The 14,628-nt window shown below is 41.9% G+C and overlaps 2 protein-coding genes across 2 annotated transcripts; both read right to left on the minus strand.

Moving 5' to 3' along the window:
* Positions 1-614: 614 nt before the first annotated feature.
* bmerb1 (bMERB domain containing 1) lies at positions 615-7,833 on the minus strand. Its single transcript, XM_068322731.1, has 6 exons — positions 7,623-7,833; positions 4,305-4,425; positions 2,872-2,945; positions 2,074-2,188; positions 1,507-1,586; positions 615-1,422 (listed from the first exon to the last, which is right to left on the minus strand). Exons 1-6 carry the CDS (start codon positions 7,708-7,710, stop codon positions 1,304-1,306), a joined length of 597 nt encoding a protein of 198 aa, XP_068178832.1. The 5' UTR covers positions 7,711-7,833; the 3' UTR covers positions 615-1,303.
* Positions 7,834-8,607: 774 nt separating this feature from the next.
* On the minus strand, positions 8,608-14,377 carry LOC137600862 (mpv17-like protein). The gene is made up of 4 exons (XM_068322729.1): positions 13,572-14,377; positions 12,015-12,085; positions 11,759-11,788; positions 8,608-10,946 (listed from the first exon to the last, which is right to left on the minus strand). The coding sequence occupies exons 1-4, from the start codon at positions 13,873-13,875 to the stop codon at positions 10,713-10,715; spliced, it is 639 nt and encodes a 212-aa protein (XP_068178830.1). The 5' UTR covers positions 13,876-14,377; the 3' UTR covers positions 8,608-10,712.
* Between the last annotated feature and the right edge of the window lie 251 nt (positions 14,378-14,628).

A 14,628-nucleotide genomic window follows, 5' to 3' on the forward strand; every position in this document is an offset into this window, starting at 1 on the left:
TTAGATGGAGGCAATCGATTCACTGTGGTGACCCCTGAAGGGGAAAGCCGAAAGGAAAAGAAGAAATGTCAGTAGCTGAGAAGTCTGAATAGATTTCACTGGTTATTCAACTCCGAAACGCGCAAATAATGAGCGACAGGAAACGCTCACACGAGGCCACATGCCAGTTAGCATTAGCCGCTATGGAGGGAATTGTAAATTATTGGACGCAGATTTAGACAATTCCCTTAACTTTCCATATACAGTGTGTACTCACGAAGGCAGATTTAAGTAAGTGATGCTTTTCTTCTGTCTGCATTGTCCATTAAAAACCATTTGCTGTTTCTTTTGTCGCATAGGTCCGTTATATTTGTTTCAGTCAGTGCAGTGTGTTCATTTTCAAGGAATATGAAGCAATTACTGTGGAGACTGTAACCTTGGATACAAGCAGTTATTCATCTAGTTTTGATAAAGCTGCAAGATGGATCCGGTTTACCTGTTCTCTAAAGTTCATCTTCTTTTAAAGCAGACAAATCATTTTTAGCAGTCAGCCTAATAAATGGTGCTTAATAGCAATGCTGCAAGAGAGCGTTTGTTCTATAAGCATTAAAGTCTGTTCAAATCAAACTTTTCAATGTAAGCTTTTCTTTTTTTGAGACAAAAAGGATTGACAAGATGAGATGAAAAATAGTGTTCAACTCCAGTATAAAAGCGTCCACTGATGGCGAGTCTGCAACATTTACACACCAGTAATGCAGTTTTAATGTGCATGAACCGCATGAGTTCATCAGTCATGTAGAATGACTACAAACGCTGATTTGTGGGTCTCCTGTAAGGGAGCGAGGTCTACCGGTTCGAGTGTAGGAGTTGAAATGGAAGAAGAAATACCCGCTGTCCAACACAACAGGACACAAACAACAGATCTTTCCTTCAGACAGAGAACCCCAGCGTTTAGAGTTCACTTTATGAACATTGTGCTTGTAGTTCTGTAATTGTTCTCGCCGTTACGTCATCTTAAAGAAATTACCCCAATGTGATTCTCCTTTAAGACGCATACAGGACGGGTTAATATTGGATGTGTGTCCAAACTATTAACTGATTGTATATATCAGACAATTATTTCTAAATCCTTTCAGTTCCTATTCCTTTATTCCCCTGGAGAACTGATGAAGGATCAGTTCCCAACCTGAAACTCAATTATAAAACTGATTCCTGAACAGTTCTGAGGGGAGCCCTCTATAGCTGAGGTTCTCTGAGTATCAGGAGCTGCTTTATGGAATGTCATGGGATGTGTGATGCTTCTGACACGGAACTCCATTCCGTGTTACATGACGGCACACTGGGTGGCTCCACAGCAGTCCTTAATGATGGCCACGCCTGACTTGGTGATGGATGGTTTGTTCGCTGGCGGCTCTGGGATTTGTCTCCTGGGCTTCGGAGGGTCTAAAGAGAGGAGGAAGGAGACGATCAGGCAGTGACAGAGAACAGTATTCTATTTTTGTTTGTGCAGTTTTGTATGACACTGACTTTGTGTGACTTTAAACTTCTCCAGAGGCATCAGCTTCAGTCTGAGAAACTCTGCCATCTCCTTGTCCTCCTCTCGCTCCCTGAGTTTGAGACAAATCACGTTGGATCATAACAAACCATCAGTTTTAGTAATATTCACAACTGGACTTATCTAGAATGACAAAATAAATCAATAATTTATTTGCTTGTTGCAATTGTTATTCAAAAAGAGAACTATGAAAGAAAACACATACATCCCTCCAACTATATAGTATTGCATGGGTTGATTTGTAAATTACAGATTCTCATGTTCCCAAATATCCAGATGACTTTTCCACGCACTGCTAGTAGTTTGATGGTGTTTCACAATTGTCTAGTTTTGAAACAGATCATCATGAAACCTAAAAACATTAAGACGTAGCTCAAAGCATCGCATGTACAGCCTCAGAGTAGACAGCATGGCTGTGATGAAGCCCCCACTGTTTTTTAATCACTTTATATCACTTTTTTTAATCTCCTTCAGACTGAAAAAATGAACATCTCTACCCAAGGCAAATATCTTCTAATATATGAACAATAACTGCCCACCTTAATCTCTCCACCTCAGCGTCATCAACCAGGAAATCCCTCTTCTGCACTAGCTTATGGATCTTCAGGATCAGCTCCTCTTCCCGTTGCTTGTGCTTGTTGGTTTTTTCCTTCTCTGGAGGAAAGCAAGAAGTCAAATGAAAAGAGAGTCTTAAACAGATAAATGGATGCTGTGATGAAAAGAATCAGCAGAGCATTCTGAACCCTCACATAATTCCTGATGGCAGCCTCAACAGACTGACCTCCCAGCAAAGCCAGCTGACTCGGTCACATTACCAGCCCCCCTGGTGTATAATTTGTACCAAATAATGCGAACGCTAGGAGCTCTGTTTCTGCTTTCATTTGATGGAAGCATTTGAGATTTGAGACCCATGAACACGACATCCTCCTCAATTTCAGGTTCCCAGCCTTCATCACTCCAAAACACAAAAAACAGTCAAGACGTCACAAAAGGCAAAAACACTGAGTTTTTTCAGTTTGAGCTACAACCAAAATGTCTGAGTACAAATGAGGTGTTACTGTTACCCCACATAAAATTGCACAACCAGCTCATCCTTGAGGTTTTGCATACTCCTACAAATCCTTCCTATAAATCACCATGACACCTGCTGAGGTCGTCAAACTGATGAGCTGTGAAAGAAAAGCACTTCCTGCCAAGTGTCCAAACAGAGTGTGAACGGTTTCGCCCACGCTTGTGATCGATTGTGCGGTGATTTATTTCCTGATATGCTTAAAGCTTGTTTTCTTGACAGTGACAGAAGGCAGGAAGTTTGTGTGGTGTTTGTGTTTGAACTGTACCTGGAACAGCAACAATCTGTCTCAGCTCCTGCTTTAAACTCATGATGTCTTTGCAGAGCTGAATGTCATCCATCCTAGAGAGACGAGAGGACAGGAATTAATCACAGGCTCTTGTTCGATTGAAGAAAAACAGTTGTGTTAAATTGATTCCATTTTAAATGGCATCAGCAATATATTTTGCACGTTGAAAAATTTGATATGCAGATAAACAGACATATAAACTGATACATAAAAGTTATTTTTGTCCTGGGATGGCGTTGATCAGATTAGTAGAGGGTACGGTCTGAGGGATTAGACGCTCTTCTGGTCCTATTGTGTAAAAATATCAGAAACAAATAAATGCATAAAACAATTCCTCAGATATCAATGGGAGTTCTTAATTTTTCATTTAATCCAAAAACAAATCAATTTCATTTGTAATATAAAAATGCATGGAATACTCCCATGGAATACTCCCATAAACCCATCCTCTCCGTCTCCCTGCAGACCAGTGACAGCTCCCACCCAGTCATTTCACCCTGTGATAGACCCGGCCGATGACTCATCGCTGGCCTTCTCCTCCTCCTCTTCCTCCCTCTGCATTTATCTCTCCTTTCACACCTCCCTCCTCTTTCATTCCACCCTTTCCACCCCACCTCTCATCTTCTGGCTCTCCTTCTGTTTTCCTCTCTTGTTTTTCTTGCTATCTGTACTCTGAATCTCCATCTGCTCGTTGGTGTTGGTGAGTTGATGAGGCGTCTCAAGTCATGCAAAGCCTGACGACAAGCTGCGAGCAGCATGACGGCCTGATGAAGGCTTTTAAGTGGGTGCGTGAACTAATGTTACCAAGTGAGCGCTGACGTCTCAGCTGCATGTGATACCTCAGCATCGCGCTGCAGGTGTTAGAACCGTAAAGAGAAGCAGAAACAACCCCTCAGTCGATGTGTTACAGCAAAGACATGGTGAAGTTCCTCTCTCGGTTCACTGTTAGAAAGGCGTTAAATCCGTCTTCATAACAATGCAGCTTAGTTTCAACCAGTTCCTTAACAGATGCTGTTTGTTCTATCATCCAAACAACTGGTTCTGGATCAGTTTCAGATGTTTAAATGTAAAATTGAGCTGCTCCTATTTGTTCTGCATTGTTGGAAACAGAATCTCTTCTTGGGGGGGGGGGGGTGGACCATCCCTGAGTCACCCAAGCAATGGATGCAGTAAGCAATTCCAAGCACTAACCCATAATGTTGACGAGTTCATCATGGTGACTCATTTAGGTCTTATTGGCGTGTCCAGCCCTCTGCATAATCAATAGACTAATGGACCTCAGCGTCAGACAGCCATAAAAACTCAACTGTTGAGTGTCTGCGCAGGGTGCCATGAAGGTAACCCGCTACGAGTCTTTACCCATTGAACTGCTTTGACTCCCAGTTAGAAAAACGAATAGACCAGCTACTCACATGAAACGAAGCTCGGACTCTCTTCGCACCAGGACCTCACGAAGGCGCTGGATACGAGTCATCTCCACCTCGATCTCCTCTGGCGCCATGGTGCTCTCTGCCATGGACACATCCGAGTAACCTGGGAGTCACACACTGAGTCAAAACAACTGAGGGAAAGAGGAGATGGGGAGAGTAGGACAAAAACATCTCAAACAAGCGTAGAAAGTTGATTATATGGATAAAGGTAAGGATGGATGGGAAGCCTCTTGTCCCATCCATCCTGACTAAAGCCAGGAAGGTGGGACAGAAGCTTCAATTGGGGACGATGTGCAACAGAGTAAATGGTCGATGTTGTGGAAATGAAAAAAGGATGCCTTCATACTGACCCGGCTAAATTATTACAGTATTTTCCGCACTATAAAGCACACCTAAAAGCCTTCAATTTTTTTCAAAAAAGGGACAGTGCACCTTATAAATGAAAGCAGTTTTAAAATAGGCCATTCATTGAAGGTGTGCCTTATAGTCCAATGCGCCTTATGGTGCAGAAAATACTGTAGCTGTGGTCTGTTGCTGACTGAGATATATTGCATCGCAGATTGCTTTCTGCGTGGACCACTGATCATAGCATCCATATCAGGTCTTACTACGCTGACACATGTTGCACGTACAACTGATCCTTACAGCCACAGCTTGTGCAACAGACTGACATCCAAGGTTGGGCATTGGCGTTAGTGATCCCCACGAGGAAAGTTTAATGCAGGAAGTTGCATTCAAATGATCTGATGGATAAATAGCCCTAAGAGGAAAATATATTTTTAATTTGTGGGTGAATTATCCCTTTAAATGTATTGATCCGCCAGTCTACAACCCAAAGATATGTGTTTTAAATCAAAGCAGCCCAGGAAAGCCAGTAAATATTTCCATCCTGAAAGCTGGCACATGAGATAATTTAAAATTTTAATTTAAAATTAAAACTTAAAAGTCAGATCTGGATTTGCAACTCTGTCCATATAGACAAAGGATTTACTGGTGTCAGGTCAGCTCTACTGCTCATACTTTAGGCGGGGTTAGACTAGCCTTCAGCTGTACTGCTATAGGCTTAAACTCCTGGGGGACTTCCCATAATGCATTGAGCTCCTTTCTCCTCCTCTCCCCCTCCCTCTCCATACATTCATATCTCATTAGATCAATCATATCACTGACAAGCTCATGTCCCTCAGGTTACAGGTTACGACCTGCTGCTGGGATCATGGATGATACACACTAACATCTTCATCATCATCATCACTATTATTCCTCTTATTACTCCACTGTCTCTTCTGTTCTCCTCATGGAGAATTGTCAGCTCTCTGAATACAGACTCAGTCCTGCTCTTCCTATGAAGCACCTTGATAAAACTCGTGTTGCAATTTAGTGCTGGTGAATTTTTAATTTCTCCTGACGTGACCACACCGTAAGAAGACCCACAGTTCATGAGTTGACAAGTGAACAAACTCTTTTAATGAGTAATCCTAAATGTCAAGAGTGACGCATCACAGTTATGCCCTGTGTGTCTTGTGATATTAGGAGTGGATCAGCCCCGTCCTCCTGCAGCAACATGAACTGCAGTCTGTGTGCTACTTTCCACAACCAGCGCTGACTCACCACAGCAGACACAAGTCTGCACAGCAGGGCCGTCTGTGACTCACTGGTATTCTGCCACACGACTTACTGCCGAGATCAAAGTTAACACCTGCAGAATGATCGGAACTCTTGTCATTATTCCCTGACCTTTTTCTTTCTATTCACATCTCTCCGTCTCTGTTACTCAGATACCGAGCATTAACGTATCAGAGGGGTTGAAGAGCGTTGACATCCTCAATTAAAAGCACCTTATTCACATGAGGCTGGCTAATTCTGAAGTTCGGGGTGAAGAAAAGCAGCACCTGCAAATGTAAAGCAGTGTCCTCACACATAAACAGCTGGAGCTGCTCCACTCGGGTTCACTAAACCACTGCCTGATAATTAAACGAGCTAATGCTCATCCTGGAGAGCCTGGATTGGTGCAGCTAGGGGAAAATGTCAGCGTCAGAAGCTGACGGTCACTGCAGATCTACATATCCTGCAGTCAAAATGTAAAAACACTAGTGCTCCTGGACTGGATTACCCCCCCCCATCCCACCCCTCACCCCTTCCCACTGACATAATGCAGATTGACAACAGCACTATTTATAATAGGAGTTGTTCAACTTGGGAGCGGGGGTCGCCTCTTTGATTAAATGTGGATGTGGAGTGAAAGAAGACAGGCTGAAAGACGAATGGTTTGATCTATGCGTCTAAAAATACCCAGTATGCTTTTCTTCTCCTCTGGATGTTTCTTCACACCCTGCTCTTCTGTGACGAGTTATCCTCGGTGGAGTCAACTAGGGCACCTCTTAAAGGGCGTTATCGCTGGCTTCCGTCAACACATGTGTCATTCATCACCAGTCGTCACTTCGGTTTGATAAACAGTTGGAACAGCAGGAAAATCTCGTTGGATGACTTTTGCTGCATACAATATTTATTTAACTCCAATTTTGTGGTTTGACTTTCATCTTTGATGCCATGGGGTTTTTTTTGTTTTAGAACTGAAACAATTTTACAATTAAGTGCAAAGGTAATGAGTAGAAAATTTAATTCCAATCATCGTAAGGCATCAAGTAAAATAAAAATTGCCCAAATTGTACTTTTAGTATTGTTCGTGAATTCACTTTTGTGGCTGCTTGTTTATTTTTGCTGAATGTGTGTTTGAGGGGTGTATGTTCAGTCATTGGAGAGGCTGTTGTTGTTGATCTGATATTACTGTGCAGACCATATTTATTTTTTACTTCCACAATTTAAAGAGATCCTAAGAAAGACTCTTACACACACTTTGAAAAACACCCATGAAACTCATATAGTCTTCCAAATGTGAAATCCACTGACTATTGATTAGACCAGATGACCAGTTATTGATTCAGCAGAGCTCTGGCTTTGTGTCTCTGCATCAGCTGAAGCATCAAATGACTTTCCTTACGTTCTGTGGTTGCAATACGTGTGTGTGCGAGTATTTTTGAGTGTGTGCATAAATGTATATGAATTGACACAAATTCATTCCCACACTGCAAAAAGCCCACAGTCTGCATGCAGGGGAATTAATAGGCCTTTTAGCGCCCAGTATTGCGATCCGTGCGTCCCAGACCTCAGTGACTCATGTTTTAACCATTTCACTGCTCCGCTGCTTTTAGAGTTGAACACACACTGAATACACTCAGACGTTAACTACATCTCTCACACCACCTCACGCTAAGACAACACATTTTGAAGCATGACGCTCACCTTTGTCCATCGTCCATGACGTTTCCGACACGGCGCCGTAGCTCCTCAGCGCGCGTTCGGTGTCCGAAATAGATTTCTTCAATTCCATGTCGACGGAACCAGGATCTAACGAGTCTGTGGGGCAAAATCTCTTCTGTGTGCGTCGCTCCAGAAAGCTCCGTTTCACCCGGTGACAAAGCTCCAGCGACCCGAGACGGTGAGCATCTTTATTCAAGCGCTTCAGTCCCCGAACGTGAGGATGGAGGAGAGGATGCGGTGCGCATGCGCAGCACGGGCAGGGATGTGAAGAATTTTGGGAGACAACCCCCACCACCCCCAAAGGAAAGATATAACAACTGGTACCCAGCGGGAGGGGAAGCGCTTTGCGCCATTGGTTTGGTTTTGCCAATTGTTTCCACGTCAGGGAGTCTGTTGCATCAGACAAAATTAGAATAACTGAATCTGAACAGTCTGAACAACTTGAGACACAACTTTGAATTGTTTTCTTAAAGTTTTGAGGAAAGAAGGGAGGTTTTAGTAAGCATTGGTGCTCCAGAAAAAAGAAATGGTTGTGCATTAGTTCATACTAGTACATACCAGCACTCACAACTCGACGATCTGTTCTTTTTGAATAAATGTTCTATGACGATAAAAAAAACACATGACTAAATCCTGGATTGCATTTTGTAGTAACATGACTAGAATGCTTCCTGTATGATCCGTCAAACTGTATTTTGTTTTCACACTGCACCACACATTAATCACTGTTTTCATTAAAGATGTTTTTTATGTATTAAATACTATTGTAATTATATTTGATGTGAGCGGACCTCAGTGGCTGAGACGACTCAGTGTTACGAGTTATATTGTCATCTGGTCTGATTCTACGTCACTTCTTTCTCATCTGTTTTGTACAAACATTTATGAAAATGACCCATTTAGTGTGTGTTTTCATGTGTTCATGTCATCACCAGATAGAAAGCCTGAAGCATCAACTGATGTTAGGAAGTCATTTTAATATCAACTGTCACTGAAGCAAAGAAACAGCAGAATGACATTAAATTAATTCATAAATTCTTCTACAAAATGATTTGTACGTCTTTTAAAATGAATCAAGGAGACATTTGTAATTTATTCAACAATGAATAGAATTTATCTACACAGTTAATTCAACCCGGACAAAATCATGGTCAAATTAATGTTTTAATAGTTGTAAATATCAATGCTGGCAAAAATGACTGAACCTTTGAATGAGACAACCAGTCAATATCGGCTTAAGTGTTCAGCATATAAATAATTAAAACCAGCTTCATCACATTAATGTAAGTTATTATACTTAGATATTTAATTTATTGTCTAAACTCATATCAGATGGTTGTCATGTTGATTTCTGAACCCAAATTCAAAAGCTGAGTTGTTCTGCATACAGTTTAGACTCAACAGCATCATTAAAATATAAATAAACCAGTTTTACCTGTCAACACCACTTTAATAATACAAGGAAATAATAGTGAATAAATTTTTAAATATTATCTGCTTAAGTTTTCAAGAGAGAAAATTATATAAAACATTAAAGAGATGTCATCCAAACCTGGTCAGCAGACATTTGAAATACCCATAATATCTTAAATGCAACAAAAATCATCTTTATAACTATAACAGCTTTAGTTATATAGCGATTGTTAAAATAAAAAACACATTCATAATTAATTACTGGTATCTCTCAGTTTGGAAATTGGTACCAAAGCACCTTGTAGAGTTCGTAGATAACAGTCGATGCACTTTTTTTGCCGATGAGAGCGATTGTAAAATGATTGAGGGAGTTAAAATTCATACTAATATGTTAGCTGCCCCTCAAAAGACATGAATCTGTTTTACATTCATTCCAGGTCTTCATTTAGGTATAAAAACATGAATCAAATTGTTGTAAATGTACAATCACAACAACACAACAGAAAACAAAGCCTGATAGGACATACAACAGAGTAACGATCCAACAATGGAAGTGTAGGAATGAAAGATATTTCCCTCTGAGATGAATCAATTTATGAATATTGGAAATAGACTTCTGCATTTTTAGATTCCACTATAAATAAGTTGCAGCATCATCAGGACTAATTCAAGCTTCTTCTTCTTTTTTTTTTTACATTTAACCAGTGGCAGGAATTATTGATACCATGAATTGCTTTTTGACGAGTTAATCAAATTCTTCATAGAAGTAACATATAGTGTTTGTAGAAATCTACAACAGATCTTACATTCAGGACATCATAGAATTCCATTATTTATATTTCAGTGTGTAACTGACACGACTAAGAATATAATTTCAGATATCTAGAATGACATTGATATCAAAATCATCATTGCACATATCTTAAACGACAAAATGATTGAGTTCTGTTGAATGAGTTCTGTTAAAAACCACATAAGTAAAAAGAATATGCCAAGTACGAAGAAGGTGACATGAAGGTGAAGTCGTTTGTGGTGCTCCCATTATTTTTGGCCACTCCCAGCACCATTACCATGACAAAAGTCAACCAGAGGTTGATCAATGAAGAGGTTGTTTCTAGTTCTCACTGGTACGAAAATGCTAATCATAATCCTATGGGGTATGAAAAGTATACAGGGAAACATATTCGAACTGATTTGCTGACATGTCGTAAAATATAGAGAATGATAACTGATTACATTTCCACTCGTCACAGAACTTTTTCAAGGTGTGGAAATTACATACAAATCACTGAAATATTCTTATAGTTGCAAAAAATAATTACTGATATCTTTAATTAAATTAAATATATTTGTATATTTATTTTAACTAGAGGAATTAAAATAGACTGATGTGAAAATACATATTGTCACGTGTCACAATTATCAAACAAACATTTCCAACCTTGGAATCTAAACCGCTGATAATCAGTCTCACTGATTAAATGTTAAAAAGGTTTGTGATGCATATTTCTGGTTAAACCCCAGTCAGACTTTGACCCCCAAAGCAGGCAGTGGTGTTACATCATCATCCAAAGGAAGGACCGCTGTCCTCTGACCGGCTGTCTCCTGGTCAGACCTGTTAATGTTTGTCTCCTTTATCACAGTGACTGACTGCACAACTCACTTCTGGACAGGTTCTGGTGCTGCTGTGCTGCTGTTCTTCTCCTTACAGTCTACCCCTTCCTTCGTGGATTCCGCTTCTCCCTCTGTAGGAGAGAATATCCAAGCCAGAGCAGCGGCCGCTGTGCCGTCGCCGTTCTGGCGCGAGAAGCAAAGGAAGGTGGCCCAGATGAAGGCGCAGCAGCCGGTGAAGATGGTCCGTGTGTAGGGAGGTACCAGGGCAAAATTCAGCAACTGAAGGTGACAGTGAAACATTAATTTTTAATTTAAATTTTTAATTTAAATACTGATCTGATCCCCGAATGGAAATTAAGAGCGCACTCTAGTTGGTAAATACTTGAAATGCATGCATACATATTAGTTTGTACAGGCCCCTGTAGCACACACAAATACACAAGGGGGCCTGTAGGCATGCAGGGGGAGGTAGAGTGTCGGGCAGCCCCTTTGTGGAGCGCCCTGAATGAGCAACTTGTAAAGAGGGACGGCGCCTTGCTCAAGGGCGCCTCGGCATTGCTCCAGAGGTGAGCTGACACCTCCCACTGTCAGCTCACACTCCAGGTGTTTTTTTGGGCGGGAGCAGGAATCGAACTGCCGATCTTAGGAAAATTGGACGACCCGCTCTACCTCCCGCTCTGGTACTGAGCCACTGCCACGCCTATTATGGTACACTTATTGATTGTACATGAATATTACATAGTACTGCCAATTTATTTAAATCATTTTATATAATGACAACCGCATTTTAAATAATAACTCCATTTTTCCACAAATTGACGACAGGTGTAGGGGAACTACTTTACGTCACTTTTTCCCTTTTCTTTTTTTCCATTGCATTTTAGAAAAGAAGTCAGCGGATTCACTGATTGTAATGCAGGCTGGTAATTAATAATGAGAGTCTTCAAATGTCCACTTCCTGTCAGGATCAACATGAGGCTGTCAGATTTCAAATGATTTTATGTTCTGAATGACTTGTCAGTGGACCTTTGATATTCAGGTTCCCGAAAGCCAAGAATTGAAATCTGTGCACACGACAGATTAATATTTACCTGCACAAATGGCCAGAACATCAGTCCTGTCTGCAAAGAGACAAAGAAAGCACACACATTTTATACGATTACAAAATGTTAACCTTTGTCACTCATCCAGGGTCACTGTTGACCTCTGACCTTATTAGTAGAGCATTTGCTCACACAAATCATTTATTATAATATACTAAGTTAGTACAATACAGTTAATTCTGACATCATTTTAGGAACATATTTGGATTCTGGTGATGAGAACATGCTCTCTGCTCCGACCCACCTTATACGTATTGAGGAATTTTTCTCTCCAGTCTTCGGTAATGTCCTCCTTCCCCTCCAGGAAGCTGACACCTGGATGACATGAAAGAGCGATCAGTTCAGTCTGTCTGGAGGTCCTGTTTTCATTTGCTGATAGAAGAGTAGGGCACGACCCACAAATGATGGGCAGCTTTAGGTGCAGATGTAGATCCAGAATTCAGTATTTTTTTAGAACCTTTGTCGGCCGCCGGAACGAACACATGTAGGATTGTTCAGTCGTGGTACAAGCTTTCACTCGACTTGTAACAGTCTACTTCAAATATGATTCTTTGTTGGAATATAACAAAAACATAAAGTTAAATGACTAAATAGCTGTCTGTCTGTCTATCTATCATCTAAAGCAGTGTTCCCCAACCCCCGGGCCGCTGACCTGTACCGGTCCGTGGGTCATTTGGTACCGGACCGCACAGGAAGAATAAATAACTTACATTACTTTGGTTTCATTTATTTTGGAATCTGAAATATGTTTTATTTTGGTCCTCAACCACCAGGTCGCGACCCGGTACTGGGTCGCGGTTACATTAGGTACCGGGCGCCACAGAAGGTTTGACTTCTTTTTTTAATTGAGTACTATTCTAAAGATGTTTTATTTTGAAAAATGACGTCAGTGTGGAATGACGCACAGACGAATGCGTGCGTCTGTCCCGCTTGACAGGTCTCGGTCACGTGACAGGTTACCAGCCGCTACCCCTAAATTAAGCACCCAGAACTGCGACAGCGTTCTGGATTAAAGTCAAGGCAGATTATCCTGAGATCACCCAAAAAGTATCGAAAACCCCGTTTCCATTTCCAAACTCCTGTCCTTGTGAAGCGGGATTTTCTGCAGTGACAGTAAAGAAAACCAAACTGCGGTGTAGACCGGACGTCCAGAACACACTTCAGGTGTCATTGTAATCATTATTTGACTTGCTCACCCTTCTATTGGAAATGATCAATATTTCTCCTACATTGAATGCACCGATTGTAAGTCGCTATATTTCAAAATCTCATTAGTGCAGTCACTTCAATTGAGTTTTTAATATAATTATTTCTTACAATTATTTCATATAGAGATGTTGATTATCAATTTATTTTTAAAAAAAAGTTGTTTATTGTCTTTTGATGTCTGCGTTTTACTTACAACCACCGCGGATGATTTATTATTAGACTCCAGCTGTCCTGGCGTCATAAACGATTATAGAGCAAATGAAGACCGGTCCGTGAAAATAGTCTTAGATGAACCTTTTTTGCGCCACGGACCGGTTTCTTGTGGTTGTTGTGTGAAACTTGATATTTCGGTCACACGCTCCAATTCGGGTTCGGTTCTTGGGTCCAAACCGTGACCCTGATCTCTGCCTCTGTTTGGGTCACATGACTCTCTACTTTACACTATAATTAACATGATGATCATCACAACGCGGGCGCAGCGGTTTTGGGTTCATGTCCCAACTTGACAGGCATTCAACGTGTATTCCAGTTAACCATTAAGTGTCCGGCAGGCTCTCAGGGTGACCCCCGAGGACCGGCTGGTCCCACCGACCTGTGTAGAAGACGCTGGTCGCCATGGGCGCCGCCGTGGTCTGGTCCAGCAGCACCTTCCTCACCACCATCCCGGCGGAATTCCCGGGGAACCTCCGCTCCAGAAAGCGCAGCCAAAAGAAATTGAAATTGCCATGGAAACTGAACGCGATGACGGCGACGTTGCGCGTTTGGGTCCAGTCGATTTCGTCCCTGCGGGCGAACCACTGGTGAACGAAGTCCCCCCCCGCGAACAGACAACCGTACAGCGTGACGTTGGTGACCCACGGATACCGACGGGTGTGACTCAGAAACGCTTGAAGCATTCTCCAGCAGTTCTCTCCTAAGTAACGTGTTGGCTGAATTTTACGCGTCTCTTAACGCACTAATGCTGGCGGCTAACGCCGACTATCACCATTTACTGACATCATCTATCCGGTACCGGCTATCTGGACGCCCCCGTTTCATCACAAACGCTTCACTTCCTTCCGGGATTCGATGGGAAAACGTCGCTCACAACACCGATTACACGCGTCGCTTCTTTCGTATACAGGACTGGACGACATCGAGTAGTATCTCCGACAGGTGCCATGGGGCGGTGCGCGTCACCCGACTACCGGGGCAGGACTGCGGATCTGCCGCGACTTTGATGCGGATAAACTGGTCACATTTCTACGCCCACTTTTACGCAGAAATGGTAAAATGCAGGACGCGACCTTGAGCAACCTGCTGAACCTGTCAACGAGTCAACGAGTCAGTCAGATTAACGTGAGATCCTCTGGTGTTCAGTCTATCCATGCATCTGTGGTAGAAAGTAAACCACGTGTTTTGTTTGATTAACACGACATGGACTTTTTTTTCTTCTTAAAGAAGACCTCTTTAAAATAAAAGCAAATGTGTCGCATTCCCCACCTGTTTGCTCATACGTCTATAGTGTATCTTCCTCCTCCTCCTCCTTCCACCAAGGCATGCCTCAAGTAGAACCTCACCTCTTCTATTGAAATGTTAGTCATATCCGTTTAAAATTGTGCCAACAAAGGACTTGACAAAGGCGAAACTCCGTTTTAAAACTGAACATT

This window comes from Antennarius striatus, chromosome 8 (genome assembly GCF_040054535.1).
Source record: "Antennarius striatus isolate MH-2024 chromosome 8, ASM4005453v1, whole genome shotgun sequence".
In the NCBI taxonomy this organism is placed as follows: domain Eukaryota; kingdom Metazoa; phylum Chordata; class Actinopteri; order Lophiiformes; family Antennariidae; genus Antennarius; species Antennarius striatus.